Source organism: Bos taurus, chromosome 22 (genome assembly GCF_002263795.3).
Source record: "Bos taurus isolate L1 Dominette 01449 registration number 42190680 breed Hereford chromosome 22, ARS-UCD2.0, whole genome shotgun sequence".
Taxonomy (NCBI): domain Eukaryota; kingdom Metazoa; phylum Chordata; class Mammalia; order Artiodactyla; family Bovidae; genus Bos; species Bos taurus.
The window spans coordinates 590307-615745 of NC_037349.1; the positions used below are offsets into that span (position 1 = coordinate 590307).

The 25439-nt window shown below is 38.9% G+C and overlaps 1 protein-coding gene across 2 annotated transcripts in view; it reads left to right on the forward strand.

Annotated features, from left to right (window-relative positions):
* VOPP1 (VOPP1 WW domain binding protein) overlaps positions 1 to 25439 on the forward strand; it is a 180184-nt gene that overhangs the window by 75671 nt on the left and 79074 nt on the right. For both annotated transcript variants that reach the window (XM_059879911.1, NM_001076972.1), the window contains 1 exon segment: positions 5603 to 5661. In XM_059879911.1, the coding sequence (XP_059735894.1) occupies positions 5603 to 5661 (59 nt within the window).

Here is a 25439-nt window from a genome sequence, read left to right on the forward strand (position 1 = left end):
AGTAGTGAAGAAGTTGCCTGGATATTAGCAAATTTCAAGAATTTAAATGTTAGATAGCTAGCTCAATTTAACAGAGATTTTTCTCTTCTGTCTCAGGAAATATAACTGCAACATTTTCTTAGAGAATATTTTATAAAGGAACAAAGTGGGTTACTATTTAAAAAATAGATCTTATGTGAGTGGCTTTAGTGATAAGTGATGAAAGGTCATCGCCAAAATAGTCAACAAACACCAATGGATTTAGTAGACACCCAGCAAATGCTGAGAAGAGACTAGGGATGGTCTGAGCAAGAGTGGGCAGAAAAGGGCGACCTTGGTATCTTTGGGCAGCAGGAAGGGAGGGCATTTTTGTAAGTCTCTTGTGTTAATCCCACCTTCCTCTGTGTGGTTGCTCTCAACAAAGTGGTAGCTTGTGTAGGAGGAGCTCCATCATGGAACTCAGGGAATTTCTTCAAGCTTTCCCAAGTGGAATTTTTTTTTTTTTTGAAAATATTTCTTCTTTTTTTAATTTTATTTTATTTTTAAACTTTACAATATTGTATTGGTTTTGCCAAATATCAAAATGAATCTGCCACAGGTATACATGTGTTCCCCATCCTGAACCCTCCTCCCTCCCCATACCATCCCTCTGGGTTGTCCCAGTGCACCAGCCCCAAGCATCCAGTATCGTGCATCGAACCTGGATTGGCGACTCGTTCCATATATGATATTATGGAAAGTGGATTTTTAAAAAATCCTTTTTGACTTTACTTTTTTCTTTTCTTTTTGTTTCAAATATGCTTTATTTTTAAAAGAAACTGGAAACAACCTAGTGTGTTACTCACTAAGCTGTGTCCAACTCTTTGCGACCCCATGGACTGTAGCCCACCAGGCTCCTCTGTCCATGGAATTCTCCAGGCAAGAATACTGGAGTGAGTTGCTATTTCCTTCTCCGGGGATCTTCCCAACACATGGATTGAACCTGGGTCACCCACATTGCGGGCAGATTCCTTACCATCTGAGCCACCAGGGAAGCCATGGAAACAACCTAAATGTTTGTTAATAATTGATGGATAAGCAACTGTATAACATCCATACACAGGGAAACATTACTCAATGCAAAAAGGAATAATATATTGATATTCCCAACAACAGTAAATAATCTCAAAACAATTATGCTTACTGATAGATGGTAAAAAAAAAAAAAAAAAAAAAAACACCTCATACTGTATTACATTCATATAAAATTCTAGAAAATTCAAACTAATGTATTATGAAATGAAATAAATCAATAGTTGCATCTGGATAGGAAGGACAAGAAGAGATCATTAAGGGGTGTAAGAAAATTTTTGTGGGTAATGATATGTTCATTACCTTAATTTTGTGATATTATAGGTGCACATCAGATCAGCTCAGGTCAGTCGCTCAGTCGTGTCCGACTCTTTGCGACCCCATGAATTGCAGCACGCCAGGCCTCCCTGTCCATCACCAACTCCCGGAGTTCACTCAGACTCACGTCCATCGAGTCAGTGATGCCATCCAGCCATCTCATCCTCTGTCGTCCCCTTCTCCTCTTGCCCCCAACCCCTCCCAGCATCAGAGTCTTTTCCAATGAGTCAGCTCTTCGCATGAGATGGTCAAAGTACTGGAGTTTCAGCTTCAGCATCATTCCTTCCAAAGAAATCCCAGGGCTGATCCCCTTCACAGTGGACTGGTTGGATCTCCTTGCAGTCCAAGAGACTCTCAAGAGCCTTCTCCAACACCACAGTTCAAAAGCATCAATTCTTTGGCACTCAGCCTTCTTCACAGTCCAACTCTCACATCCATACATGACCACAGGAAAAACCATAGCCTTGACTAGACGAACCTTTGTTGGCAAATTAATGTCTCTGCTTTTGAACATATATTAAAATGCATCATATTGTACAATTTAAGCGTTGTGTTGTTTAGTCACTAAGTTGTGCCTGACACTTTTGCGACCCCACTGACTATAGCCTGCTAGCCTCCTCTGTCCATGAGATTCTCCAGGCAAGAATACTGGAGTGGGTTGCCATTTCCTTCTCCAGACTTTGTTTTTTGAATATGAAAAACATTTACATGATTTGAAAATCAACCTATATAAAACCGTATACTTGGGGACTTTCTTGATGGTCCAATGGTTAAGACTCCGTACTTCTACTACAGGGGGCACAAGTTTGATCCCTGGTCAGGGAACTAAGATCCTGCATGACATGCAGTGTGGCCAAAAAAAGAAAAGTATACTCACAGAATCCTCATTCCCGCCCCAGACTCTGCCACTCCTCTGCCACCTCCCCTACAGGACAAGTATTCTCATTACTTTTTACTATACCTTTCCTGTGGTTCTTTTTGTAAAAAAATTAACCAAATGTACAAGTTTCCTTTTCCATTAAAATTAGTGTGCTACATGTGCCCTTCTTAATATTGCTTTTTCACAGCACTGCATTGTAGAAATCATTTCATTCAGGTTCTGAGAAACTTCATTCTTGTTGGCTGCTTAGTCCTCCATTGTATGGACATGCTGTTCTCTATCTGATCAGCCTGATATGAGTATGTATTTACATTGTTTCCAGAATTTCTTTATTAGAAATAATGCCACAGTACATAACCTTGTGCATGTGGCGTTCCATCTTTGTGGAGAGGGAATCCGTGAAAGAGAAATGGAACCATAGTTTTGCAGAGATTGCTCTCCTTTCCCAACAGCCACATGTGGGAGTGTCTGAGAGTTGTGCTGTCTCACAATTCAAGTTGTTATTTAACCTGTGGTAGCTCTGAAGCTCATGCTCCCAGGGGTTCCGCTAGACATGGGTGTGCATCTTCCTACCACCCGCGCTGCTGCTAAGTTCAGAGGAGGCCCAAACTGGGAACCTGCCTTCCCAAGCCTCTCACCTGCTGATGGTGGAACTGGGAGCAGATCTAATGTCAGTCTGTCCTCCAGTCATACAACATGGGGACATGGGAGGTTGGAAGGAAGTTCTTCAGGGTAATGTTGATTAATCTAGGAGAAACCACGCTGTAAAGAAATGTGGCTTTGAGCAAGACACCCGTGAGGGGTCCCAGTGTTTAATCTATAAAATGGCATTCCTTATATTGACACACCAAGAAAAAAATCCTAAAAGGCAACTATGATACTATTTTTGTTGTTACCTTAAGAGTTAGGAGATGTGGTGCTTGGGTCCAAAAATGTGGCTGCTTTGAATATGAGGTCTTCAGGTAAAGGGCTGTCCCACAGCAGACACCGAGGACAGCATCTCATGCCCTGACTGCTGAGGCACTGCTGGCCCTTGCTCCTGGGTCCGTGGGTCTGAGTCTCCAGTGAGATGCCCATGTGGGTGACCAGAGCAGCAATAAGCGGGGGCTTGGACTTGGCTCTGGTGTCCCGAGTTTTAGGACTGGCATTAGGGACACCATTTCTTGACTGTGTGTGGATCTTGAGTGTCAAATTCCAAGAAAGTGTGTCTGTCTCTAGTGGTGATGGAGAATGAAGAAGAGACATTGGAAATGCCACCTGGAAATGAGACCTGGTTTCTCAGTTTATCATAGAAGTCTCTAGTGAAATGAATTGAAACTTAGGGTACAGACCTGGAATTGCTCTTCCTTGACAAAATAAATTGATTTCTTTAGCTGTCTGAACTTCGTTTCTTGAATTAGACAAGAGCTAACCTAGTCTAAATTAAACTCATTTTCCATTAATAAAGCTGGGTCATTTCAGGCTGCCCCAATGTGCTTCTGAGTGTCTTAAAGCATATATATATATTTAAAATCCAGTGTTTCACGCTCTCTTCATAACTCATTGAATTTAGCCAGCCTAACACATAACATTCATACTCACCTCTCCCTTGGCGTTCTGCTGTAGATTTGGGGTGTGTTTCTGACCTTCTACAGCTATCAGGCAGACTGAGGTAGAAGGGCATCAGCATACACCCTGGGAAACGGGGGTGAACAACACAGTTGGTCCCTGCCTTACCCAAAGAAAGCTTTGTTTTCACTGTGCCTTTTCCTGCTGGTACTTTTGCATTGTAATATTTTGAAGGTGTTATTTACATATGGGAGCTAATGAACTGGGTCATGAAGGTAGGAAGTTGTGTATTTTTTTAAAATAATGGCATGAGTGGAGTAATTTTAGAAAAGCCTTGCTCAACTCGGTCAGAGCATTTCTGCTTGGAGCTCTTACTTGCAGTTGGTGCCACTGGCTTCCTGTCACTTGTCAGGTGTTTGAGATACTGAACCCCCTAGGGTGGTATCATATCTGCTCAGCCCTGCCATCTGGAAGATTCAGCCTCAACTTCCTTGGAAAGCACAGAGAAGTCCCTCCTTGTCCCCCTCTTCCATCTTTCTCATCCCTGGGAATGAACGAGGGCAGGACCCCCACTGATTGTATCAGATCAATTCTGTCTCACAGAGTCTGGAAGGCATAGGTGCCCACTGGGCAATATGCCTTTTGGAATACTGTAGACCCTTGGAAGGAAAGTTATGACCAACCTAGATGGCATATAAAAAGCAGAGATATTACTTTGCCAACAAAGGTCCGTCTAGTCAAGGCTATGTTTTTTCCAGTGGTCATGTGTGGATGTGAGAGTTGGACTGTGAAGAAGGCTGAGCACCGAAGAATTGATGCTTTTAAACTGTAGTGCTGGAGAAGACTCTTGTGAGTCCCTTGGACTGCAAGGAGATCCAACCATTCCATCCTAAAGGAGACGAGTCCTTGGTGTTCATTGGAAGGACTGATGCTGAGGCTGAAACTCCAATACTTTAGCCACCTCATGTGAAGAGTTGACTCATTGGAAAAGACTGTGATGCTGGGAGGGATTGGGGGCAGGAGGAGAAGGGGACAACAGAGGATGAGATGGCTGGATGGCATCACTGACTCGATGGACGTGAGTCTGAGTGAACTCTGGGAGTTGGTGATGGACAGGGAGGCCTGGTGTGCTGCGATTCATGGGGTTGCAAAGAGTTGGACATGACTGAGTGACTGAAGTGAACTGAACTGAGACCCTTGAACAATATGGGTTTGAACTGCATGGCTCTTCTTATACGTGATTTTTTTTTTTTTTCAATAGTAAATACAACAGTACATGATCTGTGGAGCCATGGTAATGGAGAGCTGACCTATAAGTTCTACGTGAATTTTCAACTGTGTGGAGGGTGGGTGCTCCGAACCACCATGTTGTTCGAGAGTCATTATATCCTGAAATATAAAGATATAGAAATGTTAAAATTCTGGGAGATGTTTTTCAAAAACAAAAATTAGGGAGAATCTGTGTAATTATTTCTAGCATCTTTAGATATTTGAAGTATCATACCATGTGAATTTTTAAAAATGGATTGTTTTAAATTTGCATTTTAATGAAGTATTCATCCCCTTGTACTTAGAAAAGCTACAAAAATGATAGGGAAAGAGATGTTTTCTTCTCTTTCAAAAATTTTGAAGAAATAAAAAGTCACATAGCAGGTAAATCTCCCTCTGGTTCATTGTCCCGCCAATGTGTGCTTCTCACACTTTAAGCTGCTTTCACTCATCCTTCCTTGTTTTTTTGCGTGAGATCTTCTCAACAGTATGCAAATGAGTTTTCACTGACAAACATTTTCTTCCTTTTATTTCCAGTGCACAGAGGCCAAAAAACATTGCTGGTATTTTGAAGGACTCTATCCCACTTATTATATGTAAGTATTTGCACTTATCTGTGATCACATCTTTCTCTGAGAATTATTTCTTTCATAGATCACAGGAGTGGTTATGAGATGGGGCAAACCCAGCCTTGGGAGGCCTCTAGCCCTGGTTTCACTTGCCTGTGCCCCTGAATGAGCAGGCAGCCTCCCTAAGGATTCAGACCAGCTGCTCTAAGGACAGTGTAGAATCCTGAGTGCTCTGTTCTGTGAGGCATGTTAGCTTGTATGTGATTGGTGAGGGCAGAATGTCTAAACAAGGCCAACATTATATTGATTTATACAAATCTTCCTAGTCAAAGGGAGCAGAGGTGGTAGGAAAGTATTTTGTATTTGAATAGGGCAGGAAAAAGTACTTAGCTCTGCTGTGAGTGTGAGAGAAAGAGAAGGAGAGATGAGAGTGATCACAAAGGTCACCTGGCCCTGGCACCTCTCTAGGCAGGTGCAGTCAGCCTTGCATGTCTGCAGGGTACGCCTCTTCCTGTGCCCTCAGCCCCTGCCAGTATTGCTTTTATTAAAGCTTTGCTGTATTTTAAATATCTGCTATGGAAGCCACTAGCCCCACTGACACACCTAGATTAACTGTCTAGATTATCAATTAATATTTTTTATTATGTTTTGAAGTTCCCTAAGTTTCAAGTGGAATGCGTCAAAGCAATTTTTCCCCAAAAACCCTTGTATTGAATTTTGTTAAACATGAAAAATTTTAGTAATGCATATAATTGTTATAGCAGAAACTATTTTCTTTTTGTATATGGGGAGATTGGGCAGGGAATACTATACATAATAGCCAAGAGGGTTATTTCTTAACTGGCCAAGATGTATATTTTTCTTACCTGTCTTTCTTCAGTTTTTAATCTTGAAGAGATCAGTGTGTGTGGAGAAAGTTGCTGGGCTGTGAATGGGAATGGAATACAGGTAAAGGGCCAGTTTTTCTGCCTTGGTTTCATATCGAAAAGCAGGAGTCCTTAGTGCCCCACAGGGTGTAGTCCTGGCAGAAATACTCTGCAGCCGCAGAAAGACAAAATGTACTTGAAAGATAAAGCAGCAGCAAAGGGGTTTTGGTTCTAATTACAGAGTTGTCATCTTGAAGAAAAGTGGTTGTGGGATAACAGGGAGATGAAAGATTTGGTTCTTAGTACAGTGAATTTTCCTTGCAAAGCTTTAGTGCTTTTTAAAAAAATTGCTTTACAATATTGTGTTGGTTTCCACCATACATCAACATAAATCAGCTATAGGTGTACGTATGTCCCCTCCCGCTTGAACCTCCTTCCAACTCCCCATCACATCCCACCGCTCTAAGTTGTCGCAGAGCCTCGGTTCAAGTTCCCTGAATCATATAGCAAATTGCCACGGGCTGTTTATTTCACGTATGGTAGTGTATGTGTTTCCATACTGCTGTCTCCATTTGTCGCACTCTCTGCTCCGCCCTCTCCCGTATCTACAAGTCTTTTCTCTATGTCCGTGTCTCCATTGCTGCCCTGCAAATAGGTTCATCAGTGGCATCTTTCTAGATTCCATATATATGCATTAATCCTCGATACTTGTTTTTCTCTTTCGGACTTACTTCACTCTATGTAATAGTCTCTAAGTTCATCCACTTCATTAGAATTGAGTCAAATGTGGTCTTTTATGGCTGAGTAATATTCCGTTGTATACATGTATCATAGCTTCTTTATCCATTCATCTGTCAGTGAACATCTAGGTAGTAGCTTCCATGTCCTAGCTATTGTAAATAGTGCTGCAATGAATATTGGGGTATGTATGACTTTTCCAGTTTTGGTTTCCTCATGGTATATGCCCAGTAGTGGGATTGTTAGGTCATATGGTAGTTTTATTCCTAGTTTTTAAAGGAATCTCCATACTGTCTTCCATAGTGGCTGTATCAATATATATTCCCACGGACAGTGCAAAAAGGTTTCCTTTTCTCCACATCCTCTCCAGCATTTTTTTTTTTTTTGTAGATTTTTAAACATTTATTTATTTTTTTAGTTGAAGGATAATTGCTTTATAGAATTTTGTTGTTTTCTGTGAAACATTAGCATGAATCAGCCATAGGTATACATATATCCCCTCCCTCTTGAACCTCCCTCCCATACCCCTCCCCATCCCACCCCTCTAGGTTGATACAGAGCCCTTGTTTGAGTTCTCTGAGTCATATAGAAAATTCCCATTGGCTATCTGTTTTACATATGATAATATAGGTTTCCATGTTTTTCTCTCCACACTTCTCACTCTCTCCTCCCGCCTCTGTGTCTGTAAGTCTGTTCTCCGTGTCCGTGTCTCCAGTGCTGCCCTGCAAATAGGTTCATCAGTACCATCTCTCTAGATTCCGCGTATATGCGTTAGTACACGATGTTTTTATCTTTCAGACTTACTTCATTCTGTATAATATACTCTAGGTTCGTCCACCTCATTAGAACTGACTCGGATGCATTCCTTTTTATGGCTGAGTAATATTCCATTGTGTATATGTGCCACAACTTCTTTATCTGTTCATCTGTTGATGGACATTAAGGTTGCTTGCCTGCATGTTCTAGCTATTGTAAATAGTGCTGCAGTGAACACTGGGGTACATGTGTCTTTTTCAATTTTGGTTCCCTCATGGTATATGCCTGGTAGTGGGATTGCTAGGTCATGTGGTGGTTATATTCCTGTCTTTTTAAGGAATCTCCATACCGTCTTCCATAGTGGCTGGATCAATTTACATTCCCACCAACAGTGCAAGAGGCTTCCCTTTTCTCCACACCCTATCCAACATTTTTTGTTTGTAGACTTTTTGATGATGGCCATTCTGACCAGTGTGAGGTGATATCTTATTATAGTTTTGATTTTCACTTCTCTAATAATGAGTGATGTTGAACATCTTTTAATGTGTTTATTAGCCATCTGTATGTCTTCTTTGGAGAAATGTCCATTTGGGACTTCCACCCACTCTTTGATTAGCTGTTTTTCTGATGAGTTGCACGAGCTACTTGTATATTTTGGAAATTAATCCTTTGTCAGTTGTTTCATTTGCTACTATTTTCTCCTATTCTGAGGTTTGTCTTTTCACTTAGTTTATAGTTTCCTTTGCTGTGTAAAATCTTTTAAGTTTAATTAGTTCCCATTTGTTTATTTTTTTTATTTTATTTTATTTTTAAACTTTACATAATTGTATTAGTTTTGCCAAATATCAAAATGAATCCGCCACAGGTATACATGTGTTCCCCATCCTGAACCCTCCTCCCTCCTCCCTCCCCTTACCATCCCTCTGGGTCGTCCCAGTGCACTAGCCCCAAGCATCCAGTATCGTGCATCGAACCTGGACTGGCATCTCGTTTCATACATGATATTTTACATGTTTCAATGCCATTCTCCCAAATCTTCCCACCCTCTCCCTCTCCCATAGAGTCCATAAGACTGTTCTATACATCAGTGTCTCTTTTGCTGTCTCGTGCACAGGGTTATTGTTACCATCTTTCTAAATTCCATATATATGCATTATTATACTGTATTGGTGTTTTTCCTTCTGGCTTACTTCACTCTGTATAATAGGCTCCAGTTTCATCCACCTCATTTGTTTATTTTTATTTCCATTGTTCTAGGAGATGGGTTACAGAGGACCTTGCTGTGATTTATGTCATAGGGTGTTCTGCCTATGATTTCATCTAAGAGTTTTATAGCTTCTGGTCTTTATTTAGGTAATGCATTTTGAGTTAATCTTTGTGTATGGTGTTAGAAAGTGTTCTAATTTCATTCTTTTACCTGTTGCTGTCCAGTTTTCCCAGCACCACTTATTGAAGAGACTGTCTTTTCTCTATTGTATATTTTGCTTCCTTTGTCAAAGATAAGATGCCCATAGGTATGTGGGTTATCTCTAGGCTTTGCATGTTGTTCCATTGGTCTATATTTCTTTTTTTATACCAGTACCATACTGTCTTGATGATTTTAGATTTGTAGTATAGTCTGAAATCAGGAAGGTTGATTACTCCAGCTCCATTCTTTTCTCTCAGGATTGCTTTGTGTTTTGTGTTTCCATACAAATTGTGAAATTTTTTTATCTAGTTCTATGAAAAATGCCATTGGTAAATTAGGGATTGTATTGAACCTGTAGATTGCATTTGTTAGTAGAGTTATTTTCACAATATTGATTCTTCCAAAACAGGAGCGTGGAATATCCTTTTATCTGTCTATGTCATCTCTGATATCTTTCATCAGTGCCTTACAGTTTTCTGTATATAGCTCTTTTGTCTCCTTAAGTAGGTTTATTTGTAGGTATTATGTTCTTATTATTGCAATGGTGAATGGGATTGTTTCCTTAATTTCTCTTTTTTTTTTAATTTTTTATTTTTTTCTTCTAAATTTTTAAAAGAAAATCCATCCTGAACCCTCCTCCCTCCTCCCTCCCCATACCATCCCTCTGGGTCGTCCCAGTGCACCAGTCCCAAGCATCCAGCATCGTGCATTGAACCTGGACTGGCATCTCGTTTCATACATGACATTTCACATGTTTCAATGCCATTCTCCCAAATCTTGCCACCCTCTCCCTCTCCCACAGAGTCCATAAGCCTGTTCTATACATCAGTGTCTCTTTTGCTGTCTCGTATACAGGGTTATTGTTACCATCTTTCTAAATTCCATATATATGCGTTAGTATACTGTATTGGTGTTTGTCCTTCTGGCTTACTTCACTCTGTATAATAGGCTCCAGTTTCATCCACCTCATTAGAACTGATTCAAATGTATTCTTTTTAATGGCTGAGTAATACTCCATTGTGTATATGTACCACTGCTTTCTTATCCATTCATCTGCTGATGGACATCTAGGTTGCTTCCATGTCCTGGCTATTATAAACAGTGCTGCGATGAACATTGGGGTACACGTGTCTCTTTCCCTTCTGGTTTCCTCAGTGTGTATGCCCAGCAGTGGGATTGCTAGATCATAAGGCAGTTCTATTTCCAGTTTTTTAAGGAATCTCCACACTGTTCTCCATAGTGGCTGTACTAGTTTGCATTCCCACCAACAGTGTAAGAGGGTTCCCTTTTCTCCACAGCCTCTCCAGCATTTATTATTTGTAGACTTTTGGATCGCAGCCATTCTGACTGGTGTGAAATGGTATCTCATAGTGGTTTTGATTTGCATTTCTCTGATAATGAGTGATGTTGAGCATCTTTTCATGTGTTTGTTAGCCATCTGTATGTCTTCTTTGGAGAAATGTCTATTTAGATCTTTGGCCCATTTTTTGATTGGGTCATTTATTTTTCTGGAGTTGAGCTGGAGGAGTTGCTTGTATATTTTTGAGATTAGTTGTTTGTCAGTTGCTTCATTTGCTATTATTTTCTCCCATTCTGAAGGCTGTCTTTTCACCTTGCTAATAGTTTCCTTTGATGTGCAGAAGCTTTTAAGTTTAATTAGGTCCCATTTGTTTATTTTTGCTTTTATTTCCAATATTCTGGGAGGTGGGTCATAGAGGATCCTGCTGTGATGTATGTCAGGGGGTGTTTTGCCTATGTTCTCCTCTAGGAGTTTTATAGTTTCTGGTCTTACGTTGAGATCTTTAATCCATTTTGAGTTTATTTTTGTATATGGTGTTAGAAAGTGGTCCAGTTTCATTCTTTTACAAGTGGTTGACCAGATTTCCCAGCACCACTTGTTAAAGAGATTGTCTTTAATCCATTGTATATTCTTGCCTCCTTTGTCAAAGATAAGGTGTCCATATGTGCGTGGATTTATCTCTGGGCTTTCTATTTTGTTCCATTGATCTATATTTCTGTCTTTGTGCCAGTACCAATTTCTCTTTTTGATTTTTCATCGTTAGTGTATAGGAATGCAAGTGATTCCTGTGTATTGATTTTGTATCCTGCTGTTTTACCAAATTCACTGATTAGCTCTAGTAATTTTTTGGTGGCATGTTTAGGGTTTTTAATGTATAGTGTGAGAGTTGGACTGTGAAGAAGGCTGAGCGCCGAAGAATTGATGCTTTTGAACTGTGGTGTTGGAGAAGACTCTTGAGAGTCCCTTAGACTGCAAGGAGATCCAACCAGTTCATTCTGAAAGAGATCAGCCCTGGGATTTCTTTAGAAGGAATGATGCTAAAGCTGAAACTCCAGTACTTTGGCCACCTCATGTGAAGAGTTGACTCATTGGAAAAGACTCTGATGCTGGGAGGGATTGGGGGCAGGAGGAGAAGGGGACGGCAGAGGATGAGATGGCTGGATGGCATCACTGATTCGATGGACATGAGTCTGAGTGAACTTCGGGAGTTGGTGATGGACAGGGAGGCCTGGCATACTGCGATTCATGGGGTCGCAAAAAGTCGAATACGACTGAGCAACTGAACTGAACTGAACTGAATGTTGTCTGCAAAAAAAAAAGTTTACCTCTTTTCCAGACTGGATTCTTTTAATTTCTTTTTCTTCTATGATTGCCATGGCTGGGACTTCCAAAACTATGTTGAACAATATTGAGATTGAGCACTGTTGTCTTAGTTCTGATCTTAGTGGAAATACTTTCAGTTTTTCACCTTTGAAAATGTTTGCTGTAGGTTTATTGTATATGGCTTTTATTACTTTGAGGTAATTTCCTTCTATGCCCATTTTCTGAGGAGTTTTTGTCATACATGGGTACTGAATTTTGTCAAAAGCTTTTTCTGCATCTATTGAGATTATCCTATGATTTTTATCTTTTAATTTCTTAATATGGTAATTTTAATATGGTATATCCCATTGATTGATTTGTGTATATTGAGGAATCCTTGCATCCCTTAGATAAACCCAACTTGATCATGGTTATACAGTCTTTTTAATGTGTTGTTGAATTCTGTTTCCTGGAATTTTGTTGAGGATTTTTGAATCTATGTTCATCAGTGATATTTGCCTGGAATTTTTTTGTGTTCTCTTTATCTGGTTTTGGTATCATGGTGATGGTGGTCTCACAGAATGAGTTTGGAAATGTTCCTTCCTCTGCAATTTTTTATTTTTTAATTTATTTTATTTTATTTTTTTAAACCTTTATTTATTTTACTTTATTTTATTTTTAAAAATTTATTTATTTTAATTGGAGGCTAATTACTTTACAACATTGTAGTGAGTTTTGCTATACATTGCTATGAATGAGCCATGGGTGTACATGTGTTCTCCATCCTGAACCCGCCTCTGACCTCCCTCTGCATCCCATCCCTCACGGTCATCCCAGTGCACCAGCCCTGAGCACCCTTTCTCATGCATCAAACCCTGACTGGTGATCTATTTCACTTATGATAATATACATGTTTCAATGCTATTTTCTCAAATTATCCCACCCTCGCCTTCTCCCACAGAGTCCAAAAGTCTGTTCTTTGCATCTGTGTCTCTTTTGCTGTCTCGCATATAGGGTCATTGATACCATCTTTCTAAATTCCATATATATGTGTTAATATACTGTATTGGTGATTTTCTTTCTGACTTACTTCACTCTGTATAATAGGCTCCAGTTTCATCCACCTCATTAGAACTGATTCAAATACATTCTTTTTAATAGCTGACAATTATTCCACTGTGTATATTTACCACAGCTTTCTTATCCATTTGTCTGTCTTTCTCTGCAATTTTTTAAAAGAGTTTCAGAAGGATAGACAATAGCTCTTCTCTAAAATTTTGTAAAATTCACCTGTGAGGCCATCTGGCCCTGGACTTTGGTTTTGGGGGAGATTTTTTAATCACTGTTTTTCTATTTCAGTGCTTATGATTGGCTTGTTTATCATTTCAGTTTCTTCTTGGTTCAGTCTCGGAAGTTTGGACTTTCCTAAGAATCTGTTCATTTCTTCCAGGTTGTCCATTTTACTAGCATGTAATTGCTCATAATAGTCTCTTATGATCCTTTTCATTTCTCATTGTCTGTTGTAACCTCTCCTTTTTCATTTCCAATTTCATTGATTTCAGTCTTCTCCCTTTTTTTCTTGATGAGTCTGGCTAATGGTTTGTCAATTGTGTTTCTTTTCTCGAAGAACTAGCTTTTAATTTTATTAAGCTTTACTATTGTTTCCTTCATTTCTTTTTCAGTTATTTCTGCTATGATCTTTATGATTACTGTCCTTCTATTAATTTTGAGGTTTATTTCTTTATCTTTTTCTAGTTGTTTTAGGTATAAATGTAAGTTGTCTATTTGATGCCCTTGTTGTTTATTGAGGTAATATTAAATTTCTATAAACTTCCTTTTCAGAACTGCTTTTGCTGGATCTCATAGGTTTGAGTTGTCATGTTTTCGTTGTCATTTGTTTCTAGGGATTTTTTCATTTCCCTTTATATTTCTTCAGCAACCTGTTGCTTATTTAGAAATGTATTATTTAATATTCATGTGTTTGTGCTTTTTACAGTTGTTTTCCTTTAATTGGTATCTAGTTCCATATCGCTGTGGTCAGAAAAGATGCTTGATACAATTTAAATTTTCTGAAATTTACTGAGGTTTGATTTGTGACCCAAGATGTGGTCTATCCTGGAGAATGATCATGTGCCCTTGAGAAGAAAGTATATTCTTCTGCATTTGCCTGAAATTTCCTGACGATATCAATTATGCTTGTCTCATCTAATGTGTCATTTAAGGCTTGTGTTTCCTTAATGCCTTCCTGTTTTGATGATCTGTCCATTGGTGTAAGTTCAGTGTTAAAGTGCCCTGTTACTACTGTGTAATTGCAAATTTCCCACTTTATGTCTGTTAGTGTTTACTTTAGGTATTGAGGTACTCCTTTATTTGATGCATAAATATTTACAATTGTTATGTTTTCTTCTTGGATAGATGCCTTGTCATTATGTAGTGTTCTTCCTTGGGGATGGTATTGATCTCTGTCTCCTTTACAATGTCACGAACCTCCATCCATAGTTCATCAGGAACTCTATCAGATCTAGTCTCTTAAGTCTATTTCTCACTTCAATGAATAATTGTAAGGGATTTGATTTAGGTCATACCTGAATGGTCTGCTGGTTTTCTGTCCTTTCTTCAATTTTAGTCTGAATTTGGCAATAAGGAGTTCTTAATCTGAGCCACAGTCAGCTCCCGGTCTTGTTTTTGCTGACTGTATAAAGCTTCTCCATCTTTGGCTACAAGGAACATAATCAATCTGATTTTGGTGTTGACCATCTGGTGACGTCCACGTGTAGAGTTTTCTCTTGTGTTGTTGGAAGAGGTTGTTTGCAAGAGAAAAAAATGCAAAAGAGAAAAATGGCTGTCTGAGGAAACCTTACAAATAACTGTGAAAAGAGAAGAAGCAAAAAGCAAAGTAGAAAAGGAAAGATATACCCATTTGAATGCAAAGTTCCAAAGAATAGCAAGGAGAGATAAGAAAGCCTTCATCTGTGATCAGTGCAAGGAAGTAGATGAAAACAATAGAATGGGAAAGACTAGAGATCTCTTCAAGAAAATTACAGACACCAAAGGAATATTTCATGCAAAGATGGGCTCAATAAAGAACAGAAATGGTATGGACCTAACAGATGCAGAAGGTATTAAGCAGAGGTGAGAAAAATACACAGAACTGTACAGAAAAACATTTTCAGACCCAGATAATCATGATGGTGTGATCACTCACCTAGAGCCAGACATCCCAGAATGTGAAGTCAAGTGGGCCTTAAGAAGCATCACTACAAGCAAAGCTAGTGGAGGTGATGGAATTCCAGTTGAGCTATTTCAAATCCTAAAAGATGATGCTGTGAAAGTGCTGCATTCAATATGCCAGCAGATATGGAAAACTCAGCAGTGGCCACAGGACTGGAAAAGCTCAGTTTTCATTCCAATCCCAAAGAAAGGCAATGCCAAAGAATGCTCAAACTACTGCACAATTGCACTCATCTCACATGCTATGAAAGTAATGCTCAAAATTCTCCAAGCCAGGCTTCAACAATACGTGAACCATGAATTTCCAGATACTCCAGCTGGTTTTACAAAAGGTGGAGGAACCAGAGATCAAATTGCCAACATCCGTTGGATCATCCAAAAAGAAAGCAAATTCTAGAAAAACATCTATTGCTACTTCATTGACTATGCCAAAGCCTTTGACTGTGTGGATCACAACAAACTGTGGAAAATTCTGAAAAAGATGAGAATACCAGACCATCTGATCTGCCTCTTGAGAAATCTGTATGCAGGTCAGGAAGCAACAGTTAGAACTAGACATGGAACAACAGACTGGTTCCAAATAGGAAAAGGAGTACATCAAGGCTATATATTGTCACCATGCTTATTGAACTTGTATGCATAGTACATCATGAGAAATGCTGGGCTGGATGAACCACAAGCTAGAATCAAGATTGGTGGGAGTCATATCAATAACCTCAGATATGCAGATGACACTACCCTAATGGCAGGAAGTGAAGAGAGTCTATTGATGAAAGTGAAAGAGGTGAGTGAAAAAGTTGGATTAAAGCTCAACATTCAGAAAACTAAGATCATGGCATCTGATTTCAGCACTTCATGGCAAATAGATGGGGAAACAGTGGAAACAGTGTCAGACTTTATTTTGGGGGCTCCAAAATCACTGCAAATGGTGACTGCAGCCATGAAATTAAAAGACACTTATTCCTTGGAAGGAAAGTTATGACCAACCTAGACAGCATATTAAAAAGCAGAGATGTTACTTTGCCAACAAAGGTCCATCTAGTCAAGGCTGTGGTTTTTCCAGTAGTCATGTATGGATGTGAGAGTTGGGCTATAAAGAAAGCTGAGTGCTGAAGAATTGATGCTTTCGAACTGTGGAGTTGGAGAAGACTCTGAGAGTTCCTTGGACTGCAAGGATATCCAACCAGTTCATCCCAAAGGAGATCAGTCCTGAGTATTCATTGGAAGGACTGATGTTGAAGCTGAAACTCCAATACTTTGGCCACCTGATGTGAAGAACTGACTCGTTAGAAAAGACCCTGATGCTGGGAAAGATTGAAGGCAGAAGGAGAAGGGGATGACAGAGGATGAGATGGTTGGATGGCATCACCATCTCAAGGGACATGAGTTTGAGTAAACTCCGGGATTTGGTGATGGACAGGGAGGCCTGGCATGCTGCAGTCCATGGGGTCGCAAACAGTCAGACACGACTGAGCAACTGAACAGAACTGCACTGAATTTCCTTCCTTATCTCTTGTAATAGTCTATATGTTAATTTCTGTTTTTTCTTATATGAAAATTGTTACTCTGGCTTTCTTTTGACTTACTTTTGCATGGAATATCTTTTTCCATACTCTCATTTTCAGTCTGTATGTGTCTCTAGGTCTGAAGTAGGTCTTTTGTAGATAGCATATATGTGGGTCTTATTTTTTTATCCATTCAGCCATTCCATGTCTTTTGGTTGAAATGTTTAAACCATTTGCATTTAAAGTAATTATTGATATATTTGTTCCTATTGGCATTTTTGTAATTGTTTTGAGTTGTTTTGTAGGTCTTTTCTTTCTCTTGTATTTCCTTCCTATAGAAGTCCCTTTAATATTTATTATAAAGCTGGTTTGGTGGTGCTGAATTCTCTTATCTTTTGCTTGTTTGTGAAGCTTTTGTTTTCTCCCTCAATTTTGAATGAGATCCTTGCCAGGTAAAGTTATCTTGGTTGTTTTTTTCCCTGTCAGTACTTTAAATATATCCAGCCATTCCCTTCTAGCCTGCAGAGTTTCTGCTGAAAGATCAAGTGTTAATCGTGTGGGGGTTCCCTTGTATGCTACTTGCTGCTTTTAATATGCTTTGTTTTGTTTAATCTTTGTTAGTTTGATTAGTATGTGTCTCAGCGTGTTTCTCCTTGGGTTTATCCTGTACAGGTATTTCTCTGCTTCATGGACTTGACTATTTCTTTTTCCATGTTAGGGAAGTTTTTGACTATAGGCTCTTCAAAGATTTTCTAGACCTTTTTCTCTTCTGTGCATGCATACATGCTCATTCGTTTCTGTCATGTCTGACTCTGACCTTATGGACCGTAGCCCACCAGGCTCCTCTGTTCATGAGATTCTCCAGACAAGAATACTGGAGTGGGTTTCTATGCCCTCCTCCGGGGCATCTTCCTGACCCGGGAATTGAATGCATATCTCCTCTATCTTCTGCATTGTAGGCACTTTTTTACCCACTGAGCCACATTTTTAGGGTCCAAAAAGCCCCTTCTTCTTCTGGGAACCCTATAATTCTAATGTTGGTGCATTTAATATTGTCCCAGAAATCTCTGATGCTATCTTCAATTTTTTCATTCTTTTTCCTTTTTTCTACTCTTCAGCAGTTTTTTCCACCATTCTATCTTCCAACTCACTTATCCATACTCCTGCCTTATTTATTCTTTTATTGATTTCTTCTAGAATCTTGTTAATTTCAGTAATTGTGTTATTTGTCTCTGTTTGTTATTTCTTCTAGGTCCTAGTTAAATGTGTTAATTGATTCTTGCATTTTCTCCATTCAGTTTTGGAGGTTTTGGATCATCTTTGTTATCATTAATTTGAATTCTTTTTCAGATAGTTTGCCTAGTTCCTCTTCATTTATTTGATCTTATAAGTTTTTACCTTGTTCTTTCATTTTATAACATTTCTCTTTTTTTTCTAACTTAATGTGTTTGAGTTCTCCTTTTCCTAGGCTTTATGGTCATATTCCTTCTTCCTTTTAGTTTCTGCCATCAGTGAGAAAGATTGGTCCAGTGGTTTGTGTATGCTTGGTGTTGGGAGGGACTTGTGCCTGCATTCTGGTGGTAGAAGGTGAGTTTTTTTTCCTTCTGGATGGGCAGGGCTGTGTGAGGTGTTATGTTTTAGGGTATCTGTCTGCTGATGATTGGGTTTATGTTGTTGTCTTCCCTGTTTTGTGAGGTGTTCTGCACTGGGTGCTGGGTGTTGAGTAATGCTGGGTGTTGGATACAGGTGGAGGCCTTTGTGGGAGTTTTCATTAATTAATATTCCCTGGGGTTAGAAGTTCTCTGGAAATCTTGGGTCCTGGACTCAGCACTCCCACTCCAAAGGCTGAGACCCAAGCTCTTACTGGGGAACCAAGACTCCACAATCTCTCTGCGTGTCAATGATTTGGTTTGCTTTGTTTTCTCTTTATTTTCTTAGACATCTATTAAGGCCTTCAGATTACATTTCTTGCTGAGTCCAGGCTCACTCTGCTCACCACATGATAGGCCAATGAATCTGAGAGATAAGGTGTTGAAGCAAGGAATCTGATTTTATTCAGAAAGTTGGCTGACCAAGAAGATGGCAGACTGATGTCTCAAAATAACCATCTTGCTTTAGTTCTTGATTCAGCTTCTTATGCAGATGTGGATCAACCTTGTCTTCCTTTGTATTCTTGATTTTGTTTGTGTGTTCTTTCTTGAAAATGGATCTTGCTCAAATTAATTTGTAGATCAGCTGATGAACCATTTCCTGATTTTTAGTAGTCAAAGGTCCTTGCTCCTTTGTTCTTTTATACATTTATTTGTTCAGTACATATTTTGTAAGTGTTTTGCATTGATAGAAACACACAAAGGAAGACAAGCCCTGTTTTGTCACTCAGATGGTCTAGTTTGGATTCCTTTCACCTCTCATCTCTGCTGATAGTGAGGAGAAGTGCCCTAAAAATAGATAAGTAACATCACTTTATTTTTAGAATACTAATGCTCTGTATAAAAATAACAAATGTAACATTCATTGGGCACTTAATACAGTCTAGGCATTGTTTTATGCACCTCACATGAATTTATGTCATTCAACCCCATAGCCACTTGAAAACTCTAACCACACACACCTAGTTCTTGAATCTATCTCTGATTTTTCTCTTTCTTTTCTCTCTGTTCCCATGCCTCACCTGAATCCATACCTCTGTTAATGCTCATCTAAACCATTGTTACAAACTACCCCCAAGTTTTATGAAGATATAATTGGCATATAACATTGTATAGATTTAAGGTATATAATATGGTAATTTGATACACTTATACATTACAAAATGATTACCACCATTGCATTAGCTAACACCTACATCACATCACAAAATTACCATTTTTTTTTTTTTTTTTTTGGTGATGAGAACATTTAAGATCTACTCTTTTAGTAATTTTACAGTGTATAATAAAATAGTATTAACTGAAATCACCTAAGATACAGGCCTTAGGTCCCCAAAACATTCATCTTATAACTAGAAGTTTGTACTCCTTGACACACCCTCATTGCATACCCCTGTCTGCCCCCATTGCCTGGTTAAAGCCACTATTTTACCCTCTTTTTCCATAACTTCCACTTTTTAGATTCCACATATAAGTGAGAGCATTGTTGTTGTTGTTTAGTCACCAAATCATGTCTGGCTCTTTGTGACCCCATGGACTGTAGCCTGCCCGACTCCTCTGTCCATGGGATTCTCCAGGCAAGATTACTGAAGTGGGTTGCCATTTCCTTCTCCGAGGGATCTTCCTGACCCAGGTATTGAACCCATATCACCTGCTTGTCAGGGAGGATTCTTTGCAACTGAATCACCTGTGAAGCCTAAGTGAGATCATACATCTATCTGTATTATTTCATTTAGCATAATGCCTTCAAAGTCTGTCTCAGTTCAGTTCAGTCGCTCAGTCGTATCCGACTCTTTGTGACCCCATGAATCGCAGCACACCAGGCCTCCCTGTCCATCACCAACTCCCGGAGTTCACTCAGACTCACATCCATTGAGTCAGTGATGCCATCCAGCCATCTCATCCTCTGTTGTCCCCTTCTCCTCCTGCCCCCAATCCCTCCCAGCATCAGAGTCTTTTCCAGTGAGTCAACTCTTCGCGTAAGGTGGCCGAAGTACTGGAGTTTCAGCTTTAGCATCATTCCTTCCAAAGAAATCCCAGGGCTGATCTCCTTCAGAATGGACAAGTTGGATCTCCTTGCAGTCCGAGGGACTCTCAAGAGTCTTCTCCAACACCACAGTTCGAAAGCATCAATTCTTTGGCGCTCAGCCTTCTTCAAAGACTGTCTATGTTGTTGCAAATGCAAGGATTTCCCTCTTTCTCAGGACTGAATAAAATTCCATTGTGTGTATATGTACATTTCCTTTATTCATTCATCTATTGACAGACACTCAGATTGTTTCCATTTCTTGGCTGTTGTGAATAAGGCTGAACCATAGGATTTCAGATATCTCTTCAAAATCTTATTTCCATTTCCTTTGCATATATACTGGAAGAATAATTGGCAGTTCTATCTTTAATTTCCATAGTGGCTGCATCAATTTCAATTCCTACCAGTAGTGTACAGGGTTCACATTTTCCTTACCATACAGGGTTCACATTTTCAATACCAATATTCTTCTTGTCTTTTTGATGATAGCCATTCTAGCAAGTGTAAGATGATAGATACCCCTGTGTGGTTTTGGTTTGCGTTTACTGATGATATGTGATATTGAGCGTGTTTTCATGTACCTGTTGGCCATCTTTATGTCTTTTTTGGAAAATAATCTATTCATTTCCCCTGCCCATTTTTAAATTGGATTATTTTTTTCTTGTTAAGTTATATGAGGTCCTTGTATGTTTTAGCTATCAACCCCATATCTGATATATAGTTTGCAAATATTTTCTTCCATTCAGTAGACTGCCTTTGCATTTTGTTGAGTGTTTGTTTTGCTGAAAAGAAGCTTTTTAGTTTGATGTAGTTCCTTTTGTTTTTTGTGTTTTTGTCATTTGTGCTTCTAGTGTCATGTCCAAAGTCATTTCCTAGACCAATGTTGAAGATTTTCTTCCCAACGTTTTCTTCTAGGAGTTTTAGATCCATTTTAAGTCAATTTTTTTTAAATGGTGTAAGATAGGGGTTCAATTTCATTTTGTTTTTAACATGTGTTTCTTCAGTTTTCCCAGCTCTATTTGTTAAAGAGACCGTCCATTCCCCATTGGATGCTCTTGGCTCTTGTGTTAAATATTAGTTGACCATTTATGCAAGGGTTCATTTCTGGGCTTCTTATTCTGTTCCATGGGTCACTGTGTCTATATTCATGCCATTAGCAAATTGTTTTATTATGGTAGCTTGTCATGTAGTATAAAGTTAGGCAGTGTAATACCTCCAGCTTAGTTCTTTCTCATGATTGCTTTAGCTATTCAGGGTCTTTTGTGATTCCATAAAAATTTTAGGATTGTTTTACCTGTTGCTATGAAAATACCATTGAAATTTTAATAGAAATTGCATTGCAGCTCTAGATGACTTTGTGATAGGTCTCCTTTCATTCTCTTCTCCCATCAAGTTCTCACTTCTTTCTAAATTACTGAAAGTTTTGTGTCATTTTCCTACTTAGAGCCATTAGGAAAAAGTTCAAACCCTTGGCCAGCTGTAAACAGTAGGTTTCCAGATACTTGTCTGGTTTTGTCTTCTTTATTTTGAGTCTCATTAAGGCAAGCCACACAACTGTATTTTTATTTTTTAAGTATTTTTGTCTTTTTTAAAAGTTGAAGTATAGTTTACTTACAATGTTGTATTAGTTTCCACTGTACAGCAAAGTGATCCAGTTTATAAATATATATATATTCTTTTTCAGATTCTTTTGCATTGTAGGTTACTACAAGATATTGAATATAGTTCCCTGTGCTATACAGTAGGTCCTTGTTTATTTTATATACTAGAGTGTACCTGTTAATCTAGAATTTCTAATTTATCCCTCCCCACTTCCCACTTTGATAACCACAAATTTATTCTCTATGTCTGTGGGTATATTTGGTTTTATATTCATGAACTTAATAAGTTCATTTGTATCATTTTTTAGATTACACATATCAGATCAGATCAGATCAGTCGCTCAGTCGTGTCCGACTCTTTGCGACCCCATGAATCGCAGCACACCAGGCCTCCCTGTCCATCACCAACTCCTGGAGTTCACTCAGACTCACGTCCATCGAGTCAGTGATGCCATCCAGCCATCTCATCCTCTGTCGTCCCCTTCTCCTCCTGCCCCCAATCCCTCCCAGCATCAGAGTCTTTTCCAATGAGTCAACTCTTCGCATGAGGTGGCCAAAGTACTGGAGTTTCAGAATGGACAGGTTGGATCTCCTTGCAGTCCAAGGGACTCTCAAGAGTCTTCTCCAACACCACAGTTCAAAAGCATCAATTCTTCGGCACTCAGCCTTCTTCACAGTCCAACTCTCACATCCATACATGACCACAGGAAAAACCATAGCCTTGACTAGATGAACCTTTGTTGGCAAAGTAATGTCTCTGCTTTGGAATATGCTATCTAGGTTGGTCATAACTTTCCTTCCAAGGAGTAAGCGTCTTTTAATTTCATGGCTGCAGTCACCATCTGCAGTGATTTTGGAGCCCCCCAAAAAATAAAGTCTGACACTGTTTCCACTGTTTCCCCATCTATTTCCCATATATATATATATATATATATATATATATATATATATATATTTCCCATATATGTATATATATATTTTCACATTCATTTCCCTTATGGTTTATCAGAAGATACTGAATAAAGTTCCCTGTGCTATACAGTAGGACCTTGTTGTTTACCCACAACTTTTAAATGAATTCTCAATGCCTAGGACAGTGCCTGGCACACAGGGGACATCCCTGAATGTTGAGTGGATTTGAGTGGATGCTTTTCCACCCAGTGCTCGCCACATGTCGGTGTTGGCTCTGCTGGTTTCTCTCAGGCATTTCCATGTTCTCTGCCTGGAAGGCTTCTCAATTCCTCTTTCCTTCAGAACCTGTTCCTCCTTCCTGTTGGCTATGACACAGCCTCTTGGAGAGTCCTCACACAGTGCTGTAAATCCCTTGAGTGCTTGTGTGATGGGGCCATGACATGTGCATCTGTTTGACTGAGTGTGCAGCAGAGTGCATGGCATATGAGTGGCACTCGATACTTACCTTCACCTTTGCAGTTTGTTTATTACCAGCTTGTTTCACTCTTGATTTCATTTAACATATTGTGGCACCTTGTCATTAATCATAGATTTTGAAATGTTTTGGGGTCCAGAAGATCAGGGTTCAAATATTTGCTCTATTACTTTTTTTTTAAACTGAGATGAATTTACCATAAAATAAAATTATAGGCCAGTATCACTGATGAACATATTTGCAAGAATCCTCACAAAATACTAGCAAACTTTATCTAACAACACATTAAAAGGATCATATACCATGATCAAGTAGGATTTATATCAGGGAGGTGAAGAGATTTTTCAATATATACAAGTCAATTAGTATGACATGTCACATTAACAAATTGAAAAATAAAAACCATATGATCATCTCAATAGATGCAGAAAAAGCTTTTATAAAACTCAACATCCATTTATGATACAAAAAAATATCTTCAGAGAGTGAGCATAGAGGGAAGCTACCTCAACATAATAAAGGACATATCACGATTTACAGTTAACATCATACTCAATGGTGAAAAAATGAAAGCATTTCCTCTAAGATTAGGAACAAGCCAAGGACATCCATTACTGCCACATTTATTCAGCATAGTTTTGAAAGTCCTAACCAGAGCAATCAGAGAAGGAAAAGAAATAAATGGAATCCAAATTGGAAAGGGAGAAGTAAAACTGTCACTTTTTGCATAGAAAATCCTAAATATGCTAGCAGAAAACTACTAGAGCTTATCAATGAATTTGGTAAAGTTATAGGAAACAAAATTAATGTACTTAAATTGGCTGCATTTCTATACACTAACAGCAAACTATCAGAAAGAGAAACGAAGGAAACAATTCCTTTTATCATCACATCAAAGAGAATAAAATATCTAGGAATGAACCTACCTAAGGAGGCAAAAGACTCTCTGAAAACTATAAGACTATAGTGAAAGAAACTGAAGACCACAGAAGCAGGTGGAAAGATACCATGTTCTTGGATTTATATGAATCAATATTGTCAAAATGGTTATACTGCCCAAGGCAATTTACAGGTTCAGTGCAATCTTTATCAAATTACCAGTGGCATTTTTCACAGAACTAAAACAAAAAATTTTCAAATTTGTATGGAAACACAAAGGACCCTGAATAGCCAAAACAATCTTGAGAAAGAAGACTGGAACTGGAGGAATCAGGCTTCCTGACTTCAGACTATACTACAAAGCTACAGTCATCAAAACAGTATGGCACTCACACAAAGACAGAAAAATAGATCACTGGAACAGGAGAGAAAGCCCTGAAATAAACCCATGCGCTGATGGTCAATTTATCTATGACAAAAGAGGCAAGTATATACAATGGAGAAAAGACAGCTTCTTCAATAAGTGGTGCTGGGAAAACTGGACAGCTTCATGTAAAAGAATGAATTAGAACATTCTCTAACACCACACACACACACAGACACACAAATTCAAAATGGATTATAGACTTTAATGTAAGACTGGACACTATAAAACTCATAGAGGAAAACATAGGCAGAACAATCTTTAACATAAATTGAAGCAGTATCTTTTTGGATCCATCTCCTAGAGTTAGGAAAGTAAAACAAAAATAAACAACTGGGATCTAGTTAAACTTAAAAGCTTTTACACAACAAAGGAAACCATCAACAAAATGAAAAGACAAACTATGGAATGGGAGAAAATATTTGCAACTGATGCAGCTGACAACGATTAATCTCCAAAATATACAAACAGCTCATATAAATCAATATAAAGACATCCAATCAAAAAATGGGCAGAGGAGTTAAATACACATTTCTCTAAAGAAGACATGCATGCTCAGTTGCTCAGTTGTGTCTGACTCTGTGACACTTTGGACCATAGCCCATCTATCTCCTCTGTCAATGGGATTTATTAGGCAGAATAGTGGAGTGGGTTGCCATTTCCTCCTCCAGGGGATCTTCCTGACCCAGGTATTGAACCTGCACCTCCTGTGTCTCCTACATTGCAGGTG